Genomic DNA, 16868 nt, shown 5'->3' on the forward strand with positions numbered 1-16868 from the left:
TTTTATAAAGCTAATAATTATATTACTCATCTGTGAATAATACTTTTGTAAACTACTGAACTGACATTTATCAAATTTAATTTCTGTTCTCTTAAAATTTTGTTCTAATGATTTTTTCTTATAATTAAAATGCAAAGTATTATTCAAAAATATAATGTCACCAAGGAATTTAAACCAGCTTTAATCATTACCTAAAATAAAATTATTTACCCCTTATATTTTATTAAAGCTTAACTACATATTCCTTTATGTAACTTTCTAAAATCATCTACATTTCTTTTTCTTCATATATGAGATATGATTCTGAAATGCTATTTTAAAATCAGAGTAATTTTCCTTGTATGATTAAATATAAAAAACACTTCTATATGTGCAGAATAAATTACACAAGTAAAAATTACACAAATAAATTACACAAGTAAAAATTTTAGAAAGTAAATTTTGATTGAATATTAAAATAAAATGTATACAAAGTATTTTTCATAAGTAGTATTCTGTATTTTCATCTAGTCTTTAACTTCATAATTAACTTTTGTTTAAAAATATTTCAGACTAGCAAGTCTGAATATTTCAAACTAGCAAATATTTCAAACTATACCCTACTTACTGTAAAACATTAATTTGTGTCTCTATACATTTTAGACAACTTTTGTTTGCTTATATTTGTTCCATAATTAATTACAATATAATGCCCTTCATCATTCGTCGCCATCAAAATTGTTTACAAATATGTTGCTCAAAGAAGAAAAAACTATCCATAAAAAAAGTCAACTGAATTTTAAATTTTCAGTTTTTTTCTTATTCCTTCATATCAATCTGGCTGAAAACAGGTATTTACAAACACTGGTAGCCTAGTTTCTTATGACCTCTCTTTTTTTCTTTTATGAAGTACTTTAAAAGAGTTCAATCATCCTTAATGGTGCATTTTTAGTAAAGGAAATTGAATGCGGAGAAGTCAATTTGAGCTCCCAGATGACAAGTGTCTGCAGAAAGATTAGGCATAAATGGGTTTAGAAAACAGAGAGAGTAGAGTGAAAGGCAGTGAGCAGAGCACTCAGAGAAGCCAGATACAATGGAAAGAGTAAAATACTGCAGAGCTTTTTAAGCTACATACAATTGGAACAATGGACTTGATCCAGCCGTCTATGTTAAACTGTTAAAAGATAGGTGAAAAGCAAGCTGGCGCTCTATAGAGTGTTGAGGAACAGTCAAATGAAGAGCTTTAACTCTAAGGAGAATGGATGCAGTCTTTCAATAGAATGAAAAGGAAGTCAAAATTGGCACATTTCCCTGGTTAATTTACCTTGTAAAGGACTCTGTTCATTATAGGTATTAGGCCTTTATTAGCATCAAAATAGTAAAGCGGCCACCATTGGTGTTCTTAAATGCAGTGTGTATCTGTAAATATAAAGTATCAATCAACATGTTATGTATATATGCACCCATATAAAAGCACAATTACAAAGTAGCTCTAATATAATTTTAATGATATAATATCCTACAGTATATTAGTAATCGGTATGTCAAACTTCCTGCCTCAAACGTTGGTTTAGATTTAGTGGCAAAGGTGCTAGTATAAATGAAAAAAATGTTAGGAAAAAATAATCTAGATAACATATATAACCCATAGAAAGGGTATACAGAGCTTGCATTGAGAGTACTGAGCTATTTCTCCAGTCCCTGTTCTTTAAGTTCTCAATAATGTCGTTATTAGTTAATGATAAGACAGAAATAGAGCAAGCAGGTATCTAAAACAGTCGATAACAGAGCTATTCGAGAATGAGAATGTGGCAGACATTCTCATGGTGCCTCAAGCACCATGGTGTGACCGCCCGAGCATAAAGCTGGGAGTATGTGCCCCAAAATAAAAAAGATTAAATAACAGCTAATAGCAGATTCAGTATATGTCTTAAGGTCACAAACTGTTTAGTACGATTTTTTTTTTTTTTTTTTTTGGTTTTTGGGCCACACCCAGCATTGCTCAGGGGTTACTCCTGGCTGTCTGCTCAGAAATAGCTCCTGGCAGGCACGGGGGACCATATGGGACACCGGGATTCGAACCAACCACGTTTGGTCCTGGATCGGCTGTTTGCAAGGCAAACACCGCTGTGCTATCTCTCCGGGCCCTAGTACGATTTTTTACATGCATGATAAGAAAGTCAAAGTAGAATTTATTCTTATGACATGAGTAAACGCTTATTCACTGTTTAAAAGAGAAAACAAGATAGCTATTAGATAATCATAAACTTAATTTTCAAGGAACATCATTTTCATGGAAGAACTAAAAATGGAGAAAAAATGTTTTGTCATTTTCTTTTTGTAACAGTAACAACTTTTAAAAGTGTGGCCAGGGAGTGGAATGATATAGCACAGCAGTAGGGCTTTTGCCTCGCATGCGGCCAACCCCCAATCGGACCACAGTTGGATTCCCAGCATCCTATATGGTCCCCTGAGCCTGCGACGAGTAACCCCTGAGTGCCACCAGGTGTGTTTAAAAAAAAAAATATGGCCAGGAAGATGACCCAAAGGACTATAGATATTTAGTGTGGAAACTCCAGGTTTGATCCTAGCAGCACAAGGCCTCCCAAACGAAACTGGGAGCAGCTCTTGAGCACTGAAGAAACAAACAAACAAAAAAATGTAGGTGATATATTTGTGGTCCAAGGAGATGATGGCCCAGTGGGTTGGTGTGCACTGTGCAAGCAAAAGGTCCAAGTTCTGTCACCTGCACCACATGTAATGCCTTGATGACTGTTAGATGTGGCTTCGGAGTACTGGTTGGTTTGGCCCAAATGGAGGAACTTATTATCTTGTGAAATATAGGAAAGTGATTTAGTTTGTTGTTGCATATAGAGCTTTCTTTATCCATTGATATTGGCTGAGATGGCCAATATCAATAAAAATTATAATTAAGGTCATATTTACAGATATTTGTTTCAGATTGAGTCATACAATTTTCTCAGTAGAGGGTTTGGTATGATTCAAATATAATAAAGAATATTCTGCTTATACCTAGCCTCTAACTTCAATGAAGTTACAATGGCATTGAATCTAAACAGAAAAACTATTGCATTTTGGAGGAAACTGGAAGATATAACTAACTTAAGATTCTAGGGGAGATCCAGAGCAGAAAAAAATATTAGTGGGAAAAACGGATGAAAGATAAAATAGGTTAGTAGATTAGCTAACAGTATTTATCACTGTTAGTTGCTAGTTTCTGTCATATAAGCCATAAAACTTTAACACCAGGGAAAGCTAGCTGAAAGTTACTGCCCTGTTTTTTGCAACCCTAATGTAAAAAATTGGGGGAGGCCTATACCCAGCTGTTATTAGGGCTTACTCCTGGTTCTGTGCTCAGGGATGTTGGTGCTCTGTGGACTATATTATGGTACCTGGACAGTACCAGGGTTAACCTCATGCAAGGCAAGCTCCTTCCTCCCTCAACTGTCTCGCTAATGTCACAAAATTATTTATTTTTAAATTTTAGGAATTTGTGATGCTTTTGGTTTCTAAAGGTTGTTTTATTTTTGTTGTTTGTTTTGTTTGTTTTTGGTCCACAGCTGGTAGTGCTCGGAGGCTACTCTGCTTGGTTCTCAGCAGTGTTTTAAGGGCCAAGAGTTACCAGGATGAAATCCAGGACCTCCTGTAGAGCAAGCCAGCACACTAAGCCCATTGAGTTATGTCTCTAGTCCAGAATTGAGAACTTGAAGTGTAAATTTTTGACAATATTCCTGGTTTGAATTGTTATTTTACTGATACTTACGTTGAAGCGAAGTTATCAGAGCCAAACTGCCACTGCATTTCACATATTATTCATGAATTTGGGGGTTCAGAAAGATCTTAAGTATATTCTATATTTAATTATCCTAACATAAACTATTAGTAAAATAATTTATTTAAATATATGCATTCTAGCTCTCAGCCATAGCACCATCTTTAGAGACTGCTGCACCATAAGAGACAAAACGGAATAAAAAACAAATGAGTGGGGAAAGTGCAAAAGTCGAAAGATGAGGCAAAGATCCAAGAAAATTGCTCGCATGTGCAACCATGGAAGCCACAGAAGTCGCAATGAGGAATAATGGAGGCCAAGGATATGAATACAGTTGAACACGGCATGCCTTCTAGAATGTCTCAATGGGCATGGAACACGTCATCTGATCAGTACAACTATTGAAAGACCCTCCTTACTCGTATGAAAACTGTCTCTCTTGTCTATTGATCTTTTGCCCTAGACCTGGCATTCTGGATTAGCTCTATTCTTGACCATGTTAAATGCTAAGTGTAACATAAACAATAAATTATCCCTTTTGTCTTGGCTGAAGAAAAAGAAAATACACATTCCAGGGTTGGGGGAGAGAGTTCAATGAGCCGAGCCACGTGCTTTTTGCACAGGTAGGAGGCTTGCTGTCAGTTCCTTTTACCGCATGGTCCCTCCAACCCCCAAGTACTGAGCCTTGGAGTAGTTATACTACCCTGTTGGGTGTGCTCCCAAAACCAAATAAAATTAAATAAAAACACATATTCATAAGAAAACTTAACTACTCTATTTAAGCTGTTGAAATGAGTATGATGTACACAAAAACTGTATAATTAAAAATAAACTTGGAGCCAGAGCGGTGGCTCAAGTGGTAAGGCATCTGCATTGACTATGCTAGCCCGGATGGACCATGGTTTGATTCCCGGCCTCCCATATGGTCCACTAAGCCAGAAGCAATTTCTGAGCGCATAGTCAGGAGTGTAATCCCCCCCACTGATCATCACTGGGTTTGGCCCCCAAAAAAACAAAAATAAATAAACAAGATTTTTTATAATAGGATAGATTTTTGGTTCCAAATATTTACTCTATTAATTGAATTAAAAATATATTGGGGCCGGAGAGATAGCATGGAGGTAAGGTGTATATATATACACAGTAGTCCTAGAAATACAAGCATTTAATATATATACAAAACTGGAATTTGTAATGGGAAATAGCTAATTAACAACCTTCCTTCATATGAATGTATTTTAAACTTGTTTTTTGTTGTTGTTGTTTTTAAATAACTTTTACTGAGACCAATGTGAATTCCAAGCCTTTCACAGTTGTATTTCAGGCACATAGTGACAATGAATTAGGGCCAGTTCCACCACGAGTGTTGACCTCCCTCTGACACTCTTCCCAGCATGCCTCCCATACCTTCACCCTTAGCCCCCTAGACTGCTAGTGTAACAGGTCCCTTTTGTGTGTAGCTTGTTGTAGTTTGGGTATTTTGAGACTATTGTTGTTGACTTTAGGCTGGATGTTTAGGTCTGATCCTTTTTCATTTCCACTCAATGTTCATGAGACTGCTTGCCCCTGGTACCATCCACTTTTTTTTTTTTAATTTATGAGGCAGAACAGGATGGATCATGTTCTATGGTTCTGTTGTATAAAAAAAAATGGAGCCCCTGTCTAAAAGCTATAAATTTAAAAGAAAGAAAAAGAAAAATCTAAACTAAACAAAACCAAAAAAGGAAGAGGGAGGGACTGGTATGGCACATTTTTTTGTGGTCTTTGTTGTTTGTTTGTTTGTTTGTTGTTTTGCATAGGCACAATAAGTGTTGGGGAAATTAGAAAGGAAATCTCCTTGGCCTAAGAGATACAGGGTTTCTCCACCCTTGAAGCATAATATCTTGGGATCATCTCACAGGGGTCTCAAACTCGAGGCCTGCGGGCCATTTTCGGCCCTTCGTACATTTTGTGGCCCTGCCCTAGAGGAATCTGTTTTTGTTTTGTTTTGTTTTAGTTGTTTGGGTCACACCCCCCAATGTTCAAGGCTTACTACTGACTTTGCACTCAAGGATCACCCCGACTTTGCCTCCTGCGGCCCCCAGGTAAATTGAGTTTGAGACCCCTGATCAGACTCCGGTCAATAAGGAGGTCTTTTTATAGAGCCAGGATATGTTCTGCTCAGTTGTGGTTGTAAGTCAGCCTTCTGTAATTTGAGGTGTTGGTTTTTGCACAGATCCTAGGACGAAGTCTAGGCCTACAGAGGCTTTCTTTATGGTTCCAGAAGTTCTGCTTAGTCACTGTTGTAGTCAGTCTTCTGTAATTAGCGATCTTGGTTTTGGGGCAGAAGTGTCTGCTGATTTCATCTCACCATTAGGTAATAAGGTGGGGCAATCTGCCTTTAGATATAGCTGTTGCTCTTTCCTCATCGTCAGGATGATTTATGCACCTAGCCTGGAGCAAGTTGTTGCCAGAGCGGTATTAGGGACTCCACGGGGGAAGTTTGATTCCTGGTTCTATTGAAGGAACTGTTAGTTCTAAGGTTGGGATCTGGAGTTTGGGGTTGGACAGTTGATGCCTGATCACATGAAGTCTAAGTTGAGTTCCTATGGCAAATGTTCAGGGTGGGAGGTGCCCCTGTATTATACACTTTATTTATTTATTTGGTTTTTGGGCCACACCCGGTGACACTCAGGGTTTACTCCTGGCTCTGCACTCAGAAATCGCTCCTGGCTTGGGGGATCATATTGGACACAGTGGATCAAACCGTGGAGGTCCATTCTAGATGCCCTACTGCTGTGCCACCGTTCCAGCCCCATATTATAAACTTTATGGGTTCTTATCCCTAGTAGATAAGAGCTTGTTTCTATATATTTCTAAATACATACGATTTCCCCATTTTAGTGTGCCTATGCAAAAAGGAAAAATGCCATATTGTTGGTGCACTGGGGGGTAAAAATGGCAGCAGACTTATTTTTAAACTAAGGAACTAAAAACTTAACCTTCAAACCAGAAATTTCATGAAAAATAAGTTGTCAGCATTAAAGGTCTTTCTCAGTATTTGAAAAATTTCCTATATGTTTCCAGATGTAATATACTTAACATTCAATTATGATTTTCTAATATAAAATGTAGGAATACTTTTCAAATGTCATGTTTTGTGACATCTGGTAGATAAACATCTCTATTTGACCTTTGTGTATGTAACAAATGAAACTATTAGTCATATTCAACTTATTAATGTAATCAGTTCTGTTTGAGCTGTTGTTTTTTATTATTAATTTTCTACCATTTAACTATGAATACTTTGATATTAAATATATATTTCTTCTTTGTGCTACCAAATTGACTAGCACAACAGTTGACACATAACAGGCATCAATATTTTGGTATTAGCTACCAAATATCAATACTATGATATTTATTTGCTATTTGACCTGAGAATAATGTCATTAAAAAATATGTTGCCCGTTTAAAATCTTACACGGACTTGCTCTATAAATAGAACAAAATTACAAACAGGAAGCCTTATACTTGTCTGATTAAATACTGTCTTCAATGCTCTTCATAAGTTGTAAATTGGAATGTTGCTAGAATTGTCAAGTCTTCCCAAAGCAATCTTCAAGTTAATCAACATAGACAATCACACTCTTCATGTCTACAGCAAGAACTGTTAAGTGCTACATTTTGATTGGAGTTGCCTAGAAAATTGCTTAGATGGCAGTCTTACTTTAAAATGCAGTGGAAAGCCTGAAATATCAAATGTAATTTGTCATGCAGCCTAGAAAAAAATGAATCGTTTGGTATTGTTAATTGTTTCTGATTGCTGCCAGGGTAGTCCAGCATTTTCTCTTCAAAATCACATCCAGGTTTTCAACATCTCTTACCACTACTTTTATCAAAGAGGTTAAAAATAAAGTAATTTGATTATTATGTAGCAGAAATCAGAATACTGTGCTTAATATTTTTACTTAATTGCTCTTAGACAATCCCAGCAAGTAAAATAAGATACTAATAGAATTCTGATTAAGGTGACACTATTTTATATGAATATTGACAGAAACCACTAACCCAGTAAAAGTAGTTAAAACTGCATTTAGAAGTTTAAGTTACCAATGCTCATGTTTTGCTCATGTCTGCTTAACAATAAAACGAGCTCACTTTTATATTTGAAGTATAATTAGAAAACTTCAATTTTGCATTAAATGTACAGTCTTTTAACTTTTATCTGCAGCATGAGTAATTTAAAACATAAGAGGAGCACAATGACATATGGCCCAATTTCTTAACATTATTGAGGAGAACACTGATGTAGTTTTAAATGACTTGCTTGTCAAATGAACAGATTTAGTATAGAATGTGAATTATTTCCCAGAACGTATTAGTTCTGATCCCGTGGTTGATCTCAATGGTAGAGCCTCGCATGTCTGAGGCCTTGGGTTTGAGCCCTATTACTCCAAAATAAAAAGATCCATATCACATATCTCTATGCTCTATTTATATCATTACATATTATATACTTATATATCTTAAACATAAGATATATACCTCATATATGCATATTATATGTATTATACATAATGATAAAGTATAAAACTTAAACTATTTTTATATGGTAAACATTAAGACTTTGTACATTGAACATAGGTTCTCAATTTGTTTTCATAGCTCAGTGTTATAGCCCAGTGTACATTTTGGTCAAACCAATGACATAGGAACAAGTTTTCCAGAGGATAATGAAGTATGGAGTAAAAAGTGCATGTTTCTGCAGTAAGTGGGACAATCAAAATTATTTTCATTTGATTCTTCAGTTGAATTTGGTTTCATTATATGAATTAGGTAGGAAATGTATGTCTTTAAAAGAGAACCTCAGGAATTATTCATGAACAAAGAGCCAGGAATAGCCTCAAAGCACCAATAGGTATGGACCAAAAAAAAAAAAAAAAAAAAAACCTTAATAAATAATTCAGTAAGAAATGCTTTAAAAGAATTTTCCTTCTAACATCCAATATGACCTGCAGGACAGTTAAAAGAGAATAGTATCATATACCAATTATGCATAAAAGCTACAAATCATGATGATCACTGCAAGTATATGCATCTCATATGCTGCTCTGTAGTACAGTATTTTCCGGCATACAAGACAACTGGGCATATAAGACGACCCCCTACTTTTCCTGTTAAAATATAGGGTTTGGGCTATATTTTCCATATAAAACTACCTCTCTTTTAACCAAATGGAAATAAAAAAAACGTAAGAGAATAAGAGTAGAACCCTCAAAGGTTAACAGTATGTTTCATAAACCTAGACTTTGGAGTGCCAACAGTCATTTTACATTTGTCATTTGTAGTGAGTGACTGTGATATTTTTAATTGTGATCTACATTGAGAGCAGGGAGGGGGGCTCCTCCAAGAGCAGCTGGTTGGGGTGCAGTGATTAGTAGGACAGCTAAAGGGAGACAGAGCACCTCCTCTGTGTTCCATAAGAGCTGAACAGAGGACTGAGCACCAGACAGCTGCATACCAGTGATGAAACCTGCGGCTGGATGGGATGCAGCACTCAGTAACTCACTTCCTCTGTGTGCCCTGAAAGATGAATCAGGACAAGCAGAGGACTGAGTGATGACGCCTGGCAGCTGGATGGGATGCGGCAGTAAAAGGGGGGTGGATCACTCGTCCCTGAAACTGGAGTAAGTTTCAGCATGCTGTATACCAGCGTATAAAATGACTTAAGTTTTTCATGGGTTAAAAGGTTCTTATATGCCAGAAAACGCGGTAAATATTTTCTACTTATTACGTTATTGTAGAGGAAACTTACATCAAGAAAATGAGAACCCAGTATTTAGCTTGATATCTATACATGACGATTTAGTATAACATTTTTTTGTACATTAACTTTTCATAAAATCGATGGCTTTTGTCCATTTGTCTGGGCTTTTTCTCCATACCTATTGCTACTTAGGAACTATCTCTGGGTCTGTGCTCCTGAATGTAAGGTTTGTACCTCGTTCCCTGCAAATTCGCCCATGATTCTTTTTTTTTTTTTAAGTTTAGGGTTTTGTGGATTTTTTTTTCCTTCTGGTTATATAGTGACTTGGTGGATGCCTAATGGTGCTCTAAAGGCTTCTCCCTTTGTGCTTCTGGCCCACCACAGGTGCCAGGGATCTATCCAGGCTGCCTGCAAAGCATGCACTCCATCCAGTAATAGCCTTTCCTCTAGCCCTTGGGAAAAATTTCTGATACAGAGGGGTGTATTTTGTCAGTTTATAGCTTCATGTTTAAAATACTGTGTACAAATAAATCTTAACAGGCCCAGAGTATACAGCAGGTAAGGTGCTTGCCTAAGACATTTCTGACCAGGGTTTGATCCTGTCACTGCCTGTGGTCCCCTGGCCCTGCCAGGAGTGATACCTGAGCAGTGTCAGGAGCTAAGCTCTGAGCGCCACCCATGTGGCCCAAGGGATGGCTTTTTAAAATTATATTCAATGTATAAACATAGGAAAGAGGGGGGGGGGGGAAACTACAACAAATATGTCCCCCAAATGTTCACTCTATTTGGGGGATAGTGCATTTAATGAAGGTGACAAAAATGGGCATTTTGAGCTCGCAGAAGGAAGAGAGCTTCTCGCTAAGCTCTTAATAAAGCTGTGTTATTTCCTCGGATTTACAGACTAGTGTGGGTGAATGCTATTACCATCTCTTTTTAACCAGTAAGAGAACAATGCCAGAGAGATTAGGTTACACCAAAACCAGGCCCTTAGTGGGTGGGCGGGGTGCTGGGGTTCCAGCAGGTCTCGCTGACTCCAACCTTCCTACTCTCCTCCATATCTCCTGACCCACACCAGTGCATTCTCAGTGGGCGCTCTAACCCACAGAATGCCTGCCCAATTCCCCCAAAGCGGGAAAGGCCACCGATGGCCTAGAAGTGCATGCGCCCTCACTAGCGTACAACCGAGGTTCTCCCTGCAAACTGCCCTAGATGTCAAGCTCAGATTAGGGTCCATGTGCTTTCAATGCCAAGACCCTTAGCCTCCAGATCCTTTGCAGCTGAATCCAATGCAAGGTTACAGCTGGATCCAGCGCAAGACCCTTTGCAGCTGAATTTTTTGCAGCTGGATCCTATGCAAAAACTCTCTGCAGCTGGATCCAATGCAAGACCCTTTGCAGCTGGATTTTTTTTTTTTTTTTTGCTGCTGGATCCTATGCAGCTGGACCCGATGCGAGACCCTTTGCAGGTGGATTTTTTGCTGCTGGATCCTATGCAGCTGAACCCGATGCAAAAACCCTTTGCAGCTGGATCCAATGCAAGACCCTTTGCAGCTGGATTGTTTGCAGCTGGATCCTATGCAGCTGGACCCGATGCAAAAACCCTTTGCAGCTAGGCCTTGTCGGGGGAGCCCGAGGCGCCCGGAGCCGCGCGGACAGGAGGCGTCTCTCCATCCACGGAGATCCGGGGAAGCCGCAGCATCTGGAACCAGCCCGGGTCCGTAGGCTTCTCTGTCCTTTGTTGAACCAATCAGACGCCGCCCCGCGGGGAACGTTGCGTCGCCAAGGCAACGACGCTCTTCTACGTAAGACGCGGCCAGGGTGAAAGGTCAGGACGGGGCTCTCCCCCCCGCAACGTCGCGTCGCCACGGCAACGACGCTCTGGCTTATGTAAGATGCGGCCAGGGTGAAAGGTCAGGGCCAAGCCCGAGGCGTCCGTCGCCACCTCGGCGGAGCTTCCTCCGGCGAGGCTCGGTTCCGACTGTTAACCGGACCGGGAGCAGTCGGAACTCCGCGCCTCCGGCATCCCCGTAGGAAAGGACGGATCCCCCCCAAAACCGGTCAGCGAGCAAGCACTGGGCGCCCTCAAGCCTCCTTGCGCAAGCGCACTGCTCGCTTCCGGTGCTGTCGGCCACGCCTCCCGCGCGTGCGCGCTGACTCGCCGCCGCACGTCCCCGCGCACGCGCGCTACCTTGCTTCCGGGGCCACCCAACACAGCTCCTCGCGCACGCGCACTGACTCGCCGCCGCGCCTTCCCCTCGCAAGTGCACTGCTGCTGGCTTCCCGGACCGCCCGTCGGGCCTCTCCGCGCACGCGCAGTGACTAGCCGCCACGCCTCCCCGCGCACGCGCACTGCGTCTCACGGCGCCCCCGGAAGTTGCCGTTCACCATGGAAACGCGGCGGCGCGGACCCGAGCGCCCTCACGCCGACGTGCTTGGTCCGTCTCCCCGCCGCAGCCCGCCGGCCATGTGGGACGCCGGGGCTCGAAGCTGGCTCTCTCCCGGGACGCCTCCTGCTGTGCCCCAGGAATCCCGTCTGGGAAGCCGCTAGCGCCTGGGGAAGGTGAGTGTGGACGGGACGGAGGATGCACGAGTGGACGAACCTCCCTTTGGCTCCATTGCCCACCTGGAATGATCGGCCCCAAGTAAGAGGTCTGTTGAGTGTCCGTCTGTTTGGATTTGGATATAGAGTAGATGATACGCATCTACACAGATTGCATAATGCACATGGATGGGTATGATTATACATACGATGCACGCAATGGGAAATATGCAGGGCTCCTCCAACTTTTTCAACAGGGGGCCAGTTCCCTGTCCCTCAGACCACTGGAGGGTCTGACTCTAGTAAAAACAAAACTTAGGAACGAATCCTTATGCACACCGCATAGATCTTATTTTGCAGTGAAGAGACAAAACAGATGCAGATGCAATATGTGGCCCGCGGGCCATCGTTTGAGGACAGACAATCGTTTTAAGGATCATCAGAAAGCTGGAACCACCTTGTATCCTTTCTCTATATAATCTTCCTCATACCCTGGGTCGTCCTCCTTCGGGGGATGGCCCTGGCTGGATAGTGTGGAGGGCCTTGTTGGCAGACGGATCAGGGGTCCTCCAACTTTTTAAACGGGGCCAGTTCACTGTCCCTCAGACCCCTAGAGGGTCTGACTCTAGTAAAAACAAAACTTAGGAACGAATCCTTATGCACACCGCATAGATCTTATTTTGCAGTGAAGAAACAAAACAGATGCAGATGCAATATGTGGCCCGCGGGCCATAGTTTGAGGACAGACAATCATTTTAATTATCATCAGAAAGCTGGAACCACCTTGTATCCTTTCTCTATATAATCTTCCTCATACCTTGGGTCGTCCTCCTTCGGGGGATGGCCCTGGCTGGATTGTGTGGAGGGCCTTGTTGGCAGACGGATCAGGGGTCCTCCAACTTTTTAAACGGGGCCAGTTCACTGTCACTCAGAGCCTTGGAGGGTCTGACTATAGTAACAACAAAACTTAGGGACGAATTCTTATGCACACCGCATAGATCTTATTTTGCAATGAAGAAACAAAACAGATGCAAATGCAATATGTGGCCCACGGGCCATAGTTTGAGGACCACTGGATAGAGCATATGATATGTAACATAGAATGGGCATTTTATATATGTAGATGTCTCTTTGGAGGCCACAGTGACTGTCACCGCCTCGTGACCCGTGGCCATTTTGGGGCAATCCAGCCCTATCAGTCAGAAGGTTCTGTTCAAGCTAATGCTTCGGGGACCCAATGAATTATTTTTCTCTGGTCTGTGGGCATGGTCCTGTGTTTCATCATTCCCGCCGCAGGGCCAAGGCCATCCTTTCAGTTGTGATGTTATCTTGATCCCCTAATCTTGATGACAACGGCATGCAGAAGCAGACCCCCAGCTCATGTTATGGTTATGTTGGGGAACCTGCCCAGTTCTCAAAAGTTTCCTATTTCAAGAGCCTCCTACTTGTTATGAACTGCCCCTGAAAATCCCTGGCCAGGGGTCCCCTGCTCAGATTGTGTAAGAGCTGGATTAAAACACCATTTCTGTGCAGTCTTGGCGATAGTACAGAGGAGTAGGGAGCTTGCTTTGCACACAGCTGATCCAGATTCGAACCCCTGTATCTCAAGGTTACCCGAACCCATTCCCTGCCTCCCAGGAATGATCCCTGAGTGCTGAGCCTGGAGGAAGCCCTGATGAGCACAGCTGGGTGTGACACTCCCCCATCCAATACAAAATAAATAGAACATCTTTTTTGCTTCATACAGTTTGCCCATGAGAATGCACGATTCAAGGCTGGGAGGGTAGCTTGACCAGAGATTGCTGCCTCTCTTTCACTCCCTGGCACTCACAATAGCACCCCCTTGTGTGCATTTTCCCCCAAGATGCACAATGCAGTCATTTTTAGTATATTCTAAGGCTGACAACTATCACTACTATCCAATTTTAAATATTTTTATCATACCCAAGTAAGCTCCTTACTCCTCTTAGCAGTCACTGCCCTCTAGTCTCATCATTCCACCAGCCCAGATAGCCACGAAGGTCAGCCAATAATTTGTTTACTGTCTTAGAGATTTGTCTATTATAGACATTTCATATCAGTGGAATGCTATACTATGTGGTCCTTCGTGACTAATTTATTTTTCTTGGAACTGTTTTCAAAGCCCTCGCTTGTTGTAGCTTGCGTTGTTTCTGCATTGTTCTTTATAATCTCAGTAATGCTTCACTTCACAATTATACTATGTTTCATTTCACTCGATATAGTTGGACTGTCTCCAATTTGAAAATATTACTATTTATATTTATGAATTCCTATATACATTTTTCATGTAAACTCATATTTTTATTTACTGGTATATACCTACTTATGGAATTCATAGATCTAATGAAAACTGTTAATTTCACCTTTTGAGTAGCAATCTTTCTTTAAAAAAATTGTTTTAGGGCCAGAGAGATGGCATAGCGGTAGGGCATTTGCCTTGTAGGCGATCAACCAAGTACAGGTGGGGGTTCAATTTTCAGCATCCCATATGGTCCCCCGAGCCTACCAGGAACGATTTCTGAGCACAGAGTCAGGAATAATCCCTGAGTGCCACTGGGGGTGACCCCCCACCAATATTTTTTTTAATTTTAAACTGATTTGCAGAGATGCTCATGATACATTTATTTCTTGCATTCCATGTTCCAACACCTACCACCAGTGTAATATCCCCTTCACCATTGTCCTCAGTTTCCCAAACTCCACCAAGCCTTCCCTTGCTTGCTACAACTAAATGGAAATGGAATTACTGAAAAAAAAAACAACTCTAAAAGAAAATTTGTGAAGATTGTCATATCACAGTTGAGATCATTATATTGTTGAAGGTTTTGTTGTCTAGCTTATTGCTAGTTGAGCATTCTGTTGTTGGTTTTTGTTGTTATTGTTGTTGACCTTATGTGGCTTCTGAATACTTTTGCATCTCATTTTGTGTATTCCTAATGGGGTATGGCCATGCAGTCCAAGACTTCAAGAATATGTGCTGCTGGACCACATATGTGTTGCTAGGCTCATGGTGTCAGCAATGGTCCATGGATGTGGCTTTTGGGACTTCCTGGTTCCAAAGAGACCTCGGAGGTATCAGCCAGCCATATTTTGAAGTTTTGGGTGTCTCTGCAGAGATTAGTGGAAAAGAGGTGAAGCGAGGCCATTGGCATGGCAGCATTTGTACAATGGATCTGTGTGTGCAACCCCCAGAGCTTCAACAGGGTAAGGATTTGCCCCTCCCCTCACCTGAGGGGCCCTGCTGCAATCAGCTGCAAGATTGGTATATCTATGAGTTTTTGCAGCTTGGTTTGACTCTTTCAAAAGTTAGATGAGGGACCAGAGCAATAGCACAGTGGGTAGGGCATTTGCCTTGCACGCGGCCAACCCAGATTTGAACTGACATCCCATATGTATCCCTGAGCCTGCCAGAAGTGATTTCTGAGCACAGAGCCAGGAAGGTCCCCTGAGCTCCGCCAGGTGTGGCCCCTAAAAAAAGTTAGATGAGTCTACAGTGCTGCACAATGGACAAACATGGAGGCAGCCCTGGATTTTAGACATGGCTGCTGACACTTCTGGAAGCACAAAGGCATGGACAGAGGCGGCCTACTCTGACTCCAAAGAGTCCCCAGAGATGTCAGCCTGAGTAGCATTTCTTCTAAGCAAGCATTCTTTATATAGCGATAGGCTATATCACTATATCACATAGTGGCTGAAAAAATTTTTTCCATTTTGCTGATAGTTTACACTTTCTTATTGATGAGCTTTTTTTTTTTCTTTTTTTTTTGATGGCTTTTCTTTCCTTTTAATTTTATTTGGTGGAGGATGCTGGGTCACACTTCACAGTGCTCAAGGGTTGTGCTTAGTGGTTTCAGTGCTCGTGAGTGACCCTGAGCGGTGCTCAGCAACATGTGGGAGGGAAGAGAGCTGAACCAGGGACGTGACCAAGATGGCTGCAAGCAAAGAAAACCTTCTACTATATTCTCTGGGCAAAGAACTTTTGGGGAAAACTGAGGGGACCAGTTTCCCTGGACCGCCACCAGCAATGCCCAGAGCTTACTTCTGGCCCTTAGCGCAGTGATCACTCCCAGCAGTGCTCGGAGGACCCTGGGTCAGCTGTGTGCCAAGTGCACTACGGACTGTACTACGGCTGTGCTATCTCTCCAGCCCCAGCCCAGGAACTTTTTCTGTTAGACAGCTCCTCATTTGTACCTCTTTATTCCCTATCAAGTTGTCCCATGTGCCATGCTGACTTAGCTGAGAGAAGCTGACATATTTTGCCAGTCCCGTCCTTATCTGAAGGTCGCTTTCCCCAAATTGTCTTTCTGTTTCTTTATTCTCAGATTTTTTTATTTGGCAGAAGTTTAGCACGATTACAAAATTGCCACCAATTGACTTTGCATCTTAAATAACTAAATATCTCTCTCTCTCCCTCCCTCCCTCTCTCCCTCCTTCCCTCCCTCTCTCCCTCCCCCTCCCTCTCTCCCTCCCATACTCCCTCTCTCCCTCTCTCCCTCCCATACTCCCTCTCTCCCTCTCTCCCTCCCTCCCTCCCTCCCTACCTCTCTCCCTCCCTCCCCCTCCCTCTCTCCCTCCCTCCCTCCCTCCTCCCGTTATTAGGATAAATCGCTTTGATTTTGATCCTGACAGTTGAGCTATTTAGGAAAAATAGCTCAACTCAATAAAATTTACAATAGTCAATGTGTTTGAGTGAAGATAGGCGGGGTGGGGAGGAGGGAAATAGGGGACATTGCGGTCTTTCGGTCTAAGAGGGACATGGATATTATGATTGAAAGCCAGTTACGAACA

The 16868-nt window shown here is 41.8% G+C and overlaps 1 protein-coding gene across 1 annotated transcript in view; it reads left to right on the forward strand.

Annotated features, from left to right (window-relative positions):
* LRRC9 (leucine rich repeat containing 9) overlaps positions 1-11843 on the forward strand; it is a 108967-nt gene extending 97124 nt beyond the window's left edge. Inside the window, exons 33-34 of the mRNA XM_049770250.1 lie at positions 10960-11322; positions 11413-11843. Coding sequence (XP_049626207.1) covers positions 10960-11322; positions 11413-11843 — 794 coding nt within the window. The remainder of the gene's footprint in view (positions 1-10959; positions 11323-11412) is intronic.
* Positions 11844-16868: the final 5025 nt, after the last annotated feature.

This window comes from Suncus etruscus, chromosome 3, assembly GCF_024139225.1.
Source record: "Suncus etruscus isolate mSunEtr1 chromosome 3, mSunEtr1.pri.cur, whole genome shotgun sequence".
Classification (NCBI taxonomy): domain Eukaryota; kingdom Metazoa; phylum Chordata; class Mammalia; order Eulipotyphla; family Soricidae; genus Suncus; species Suncus etruscus.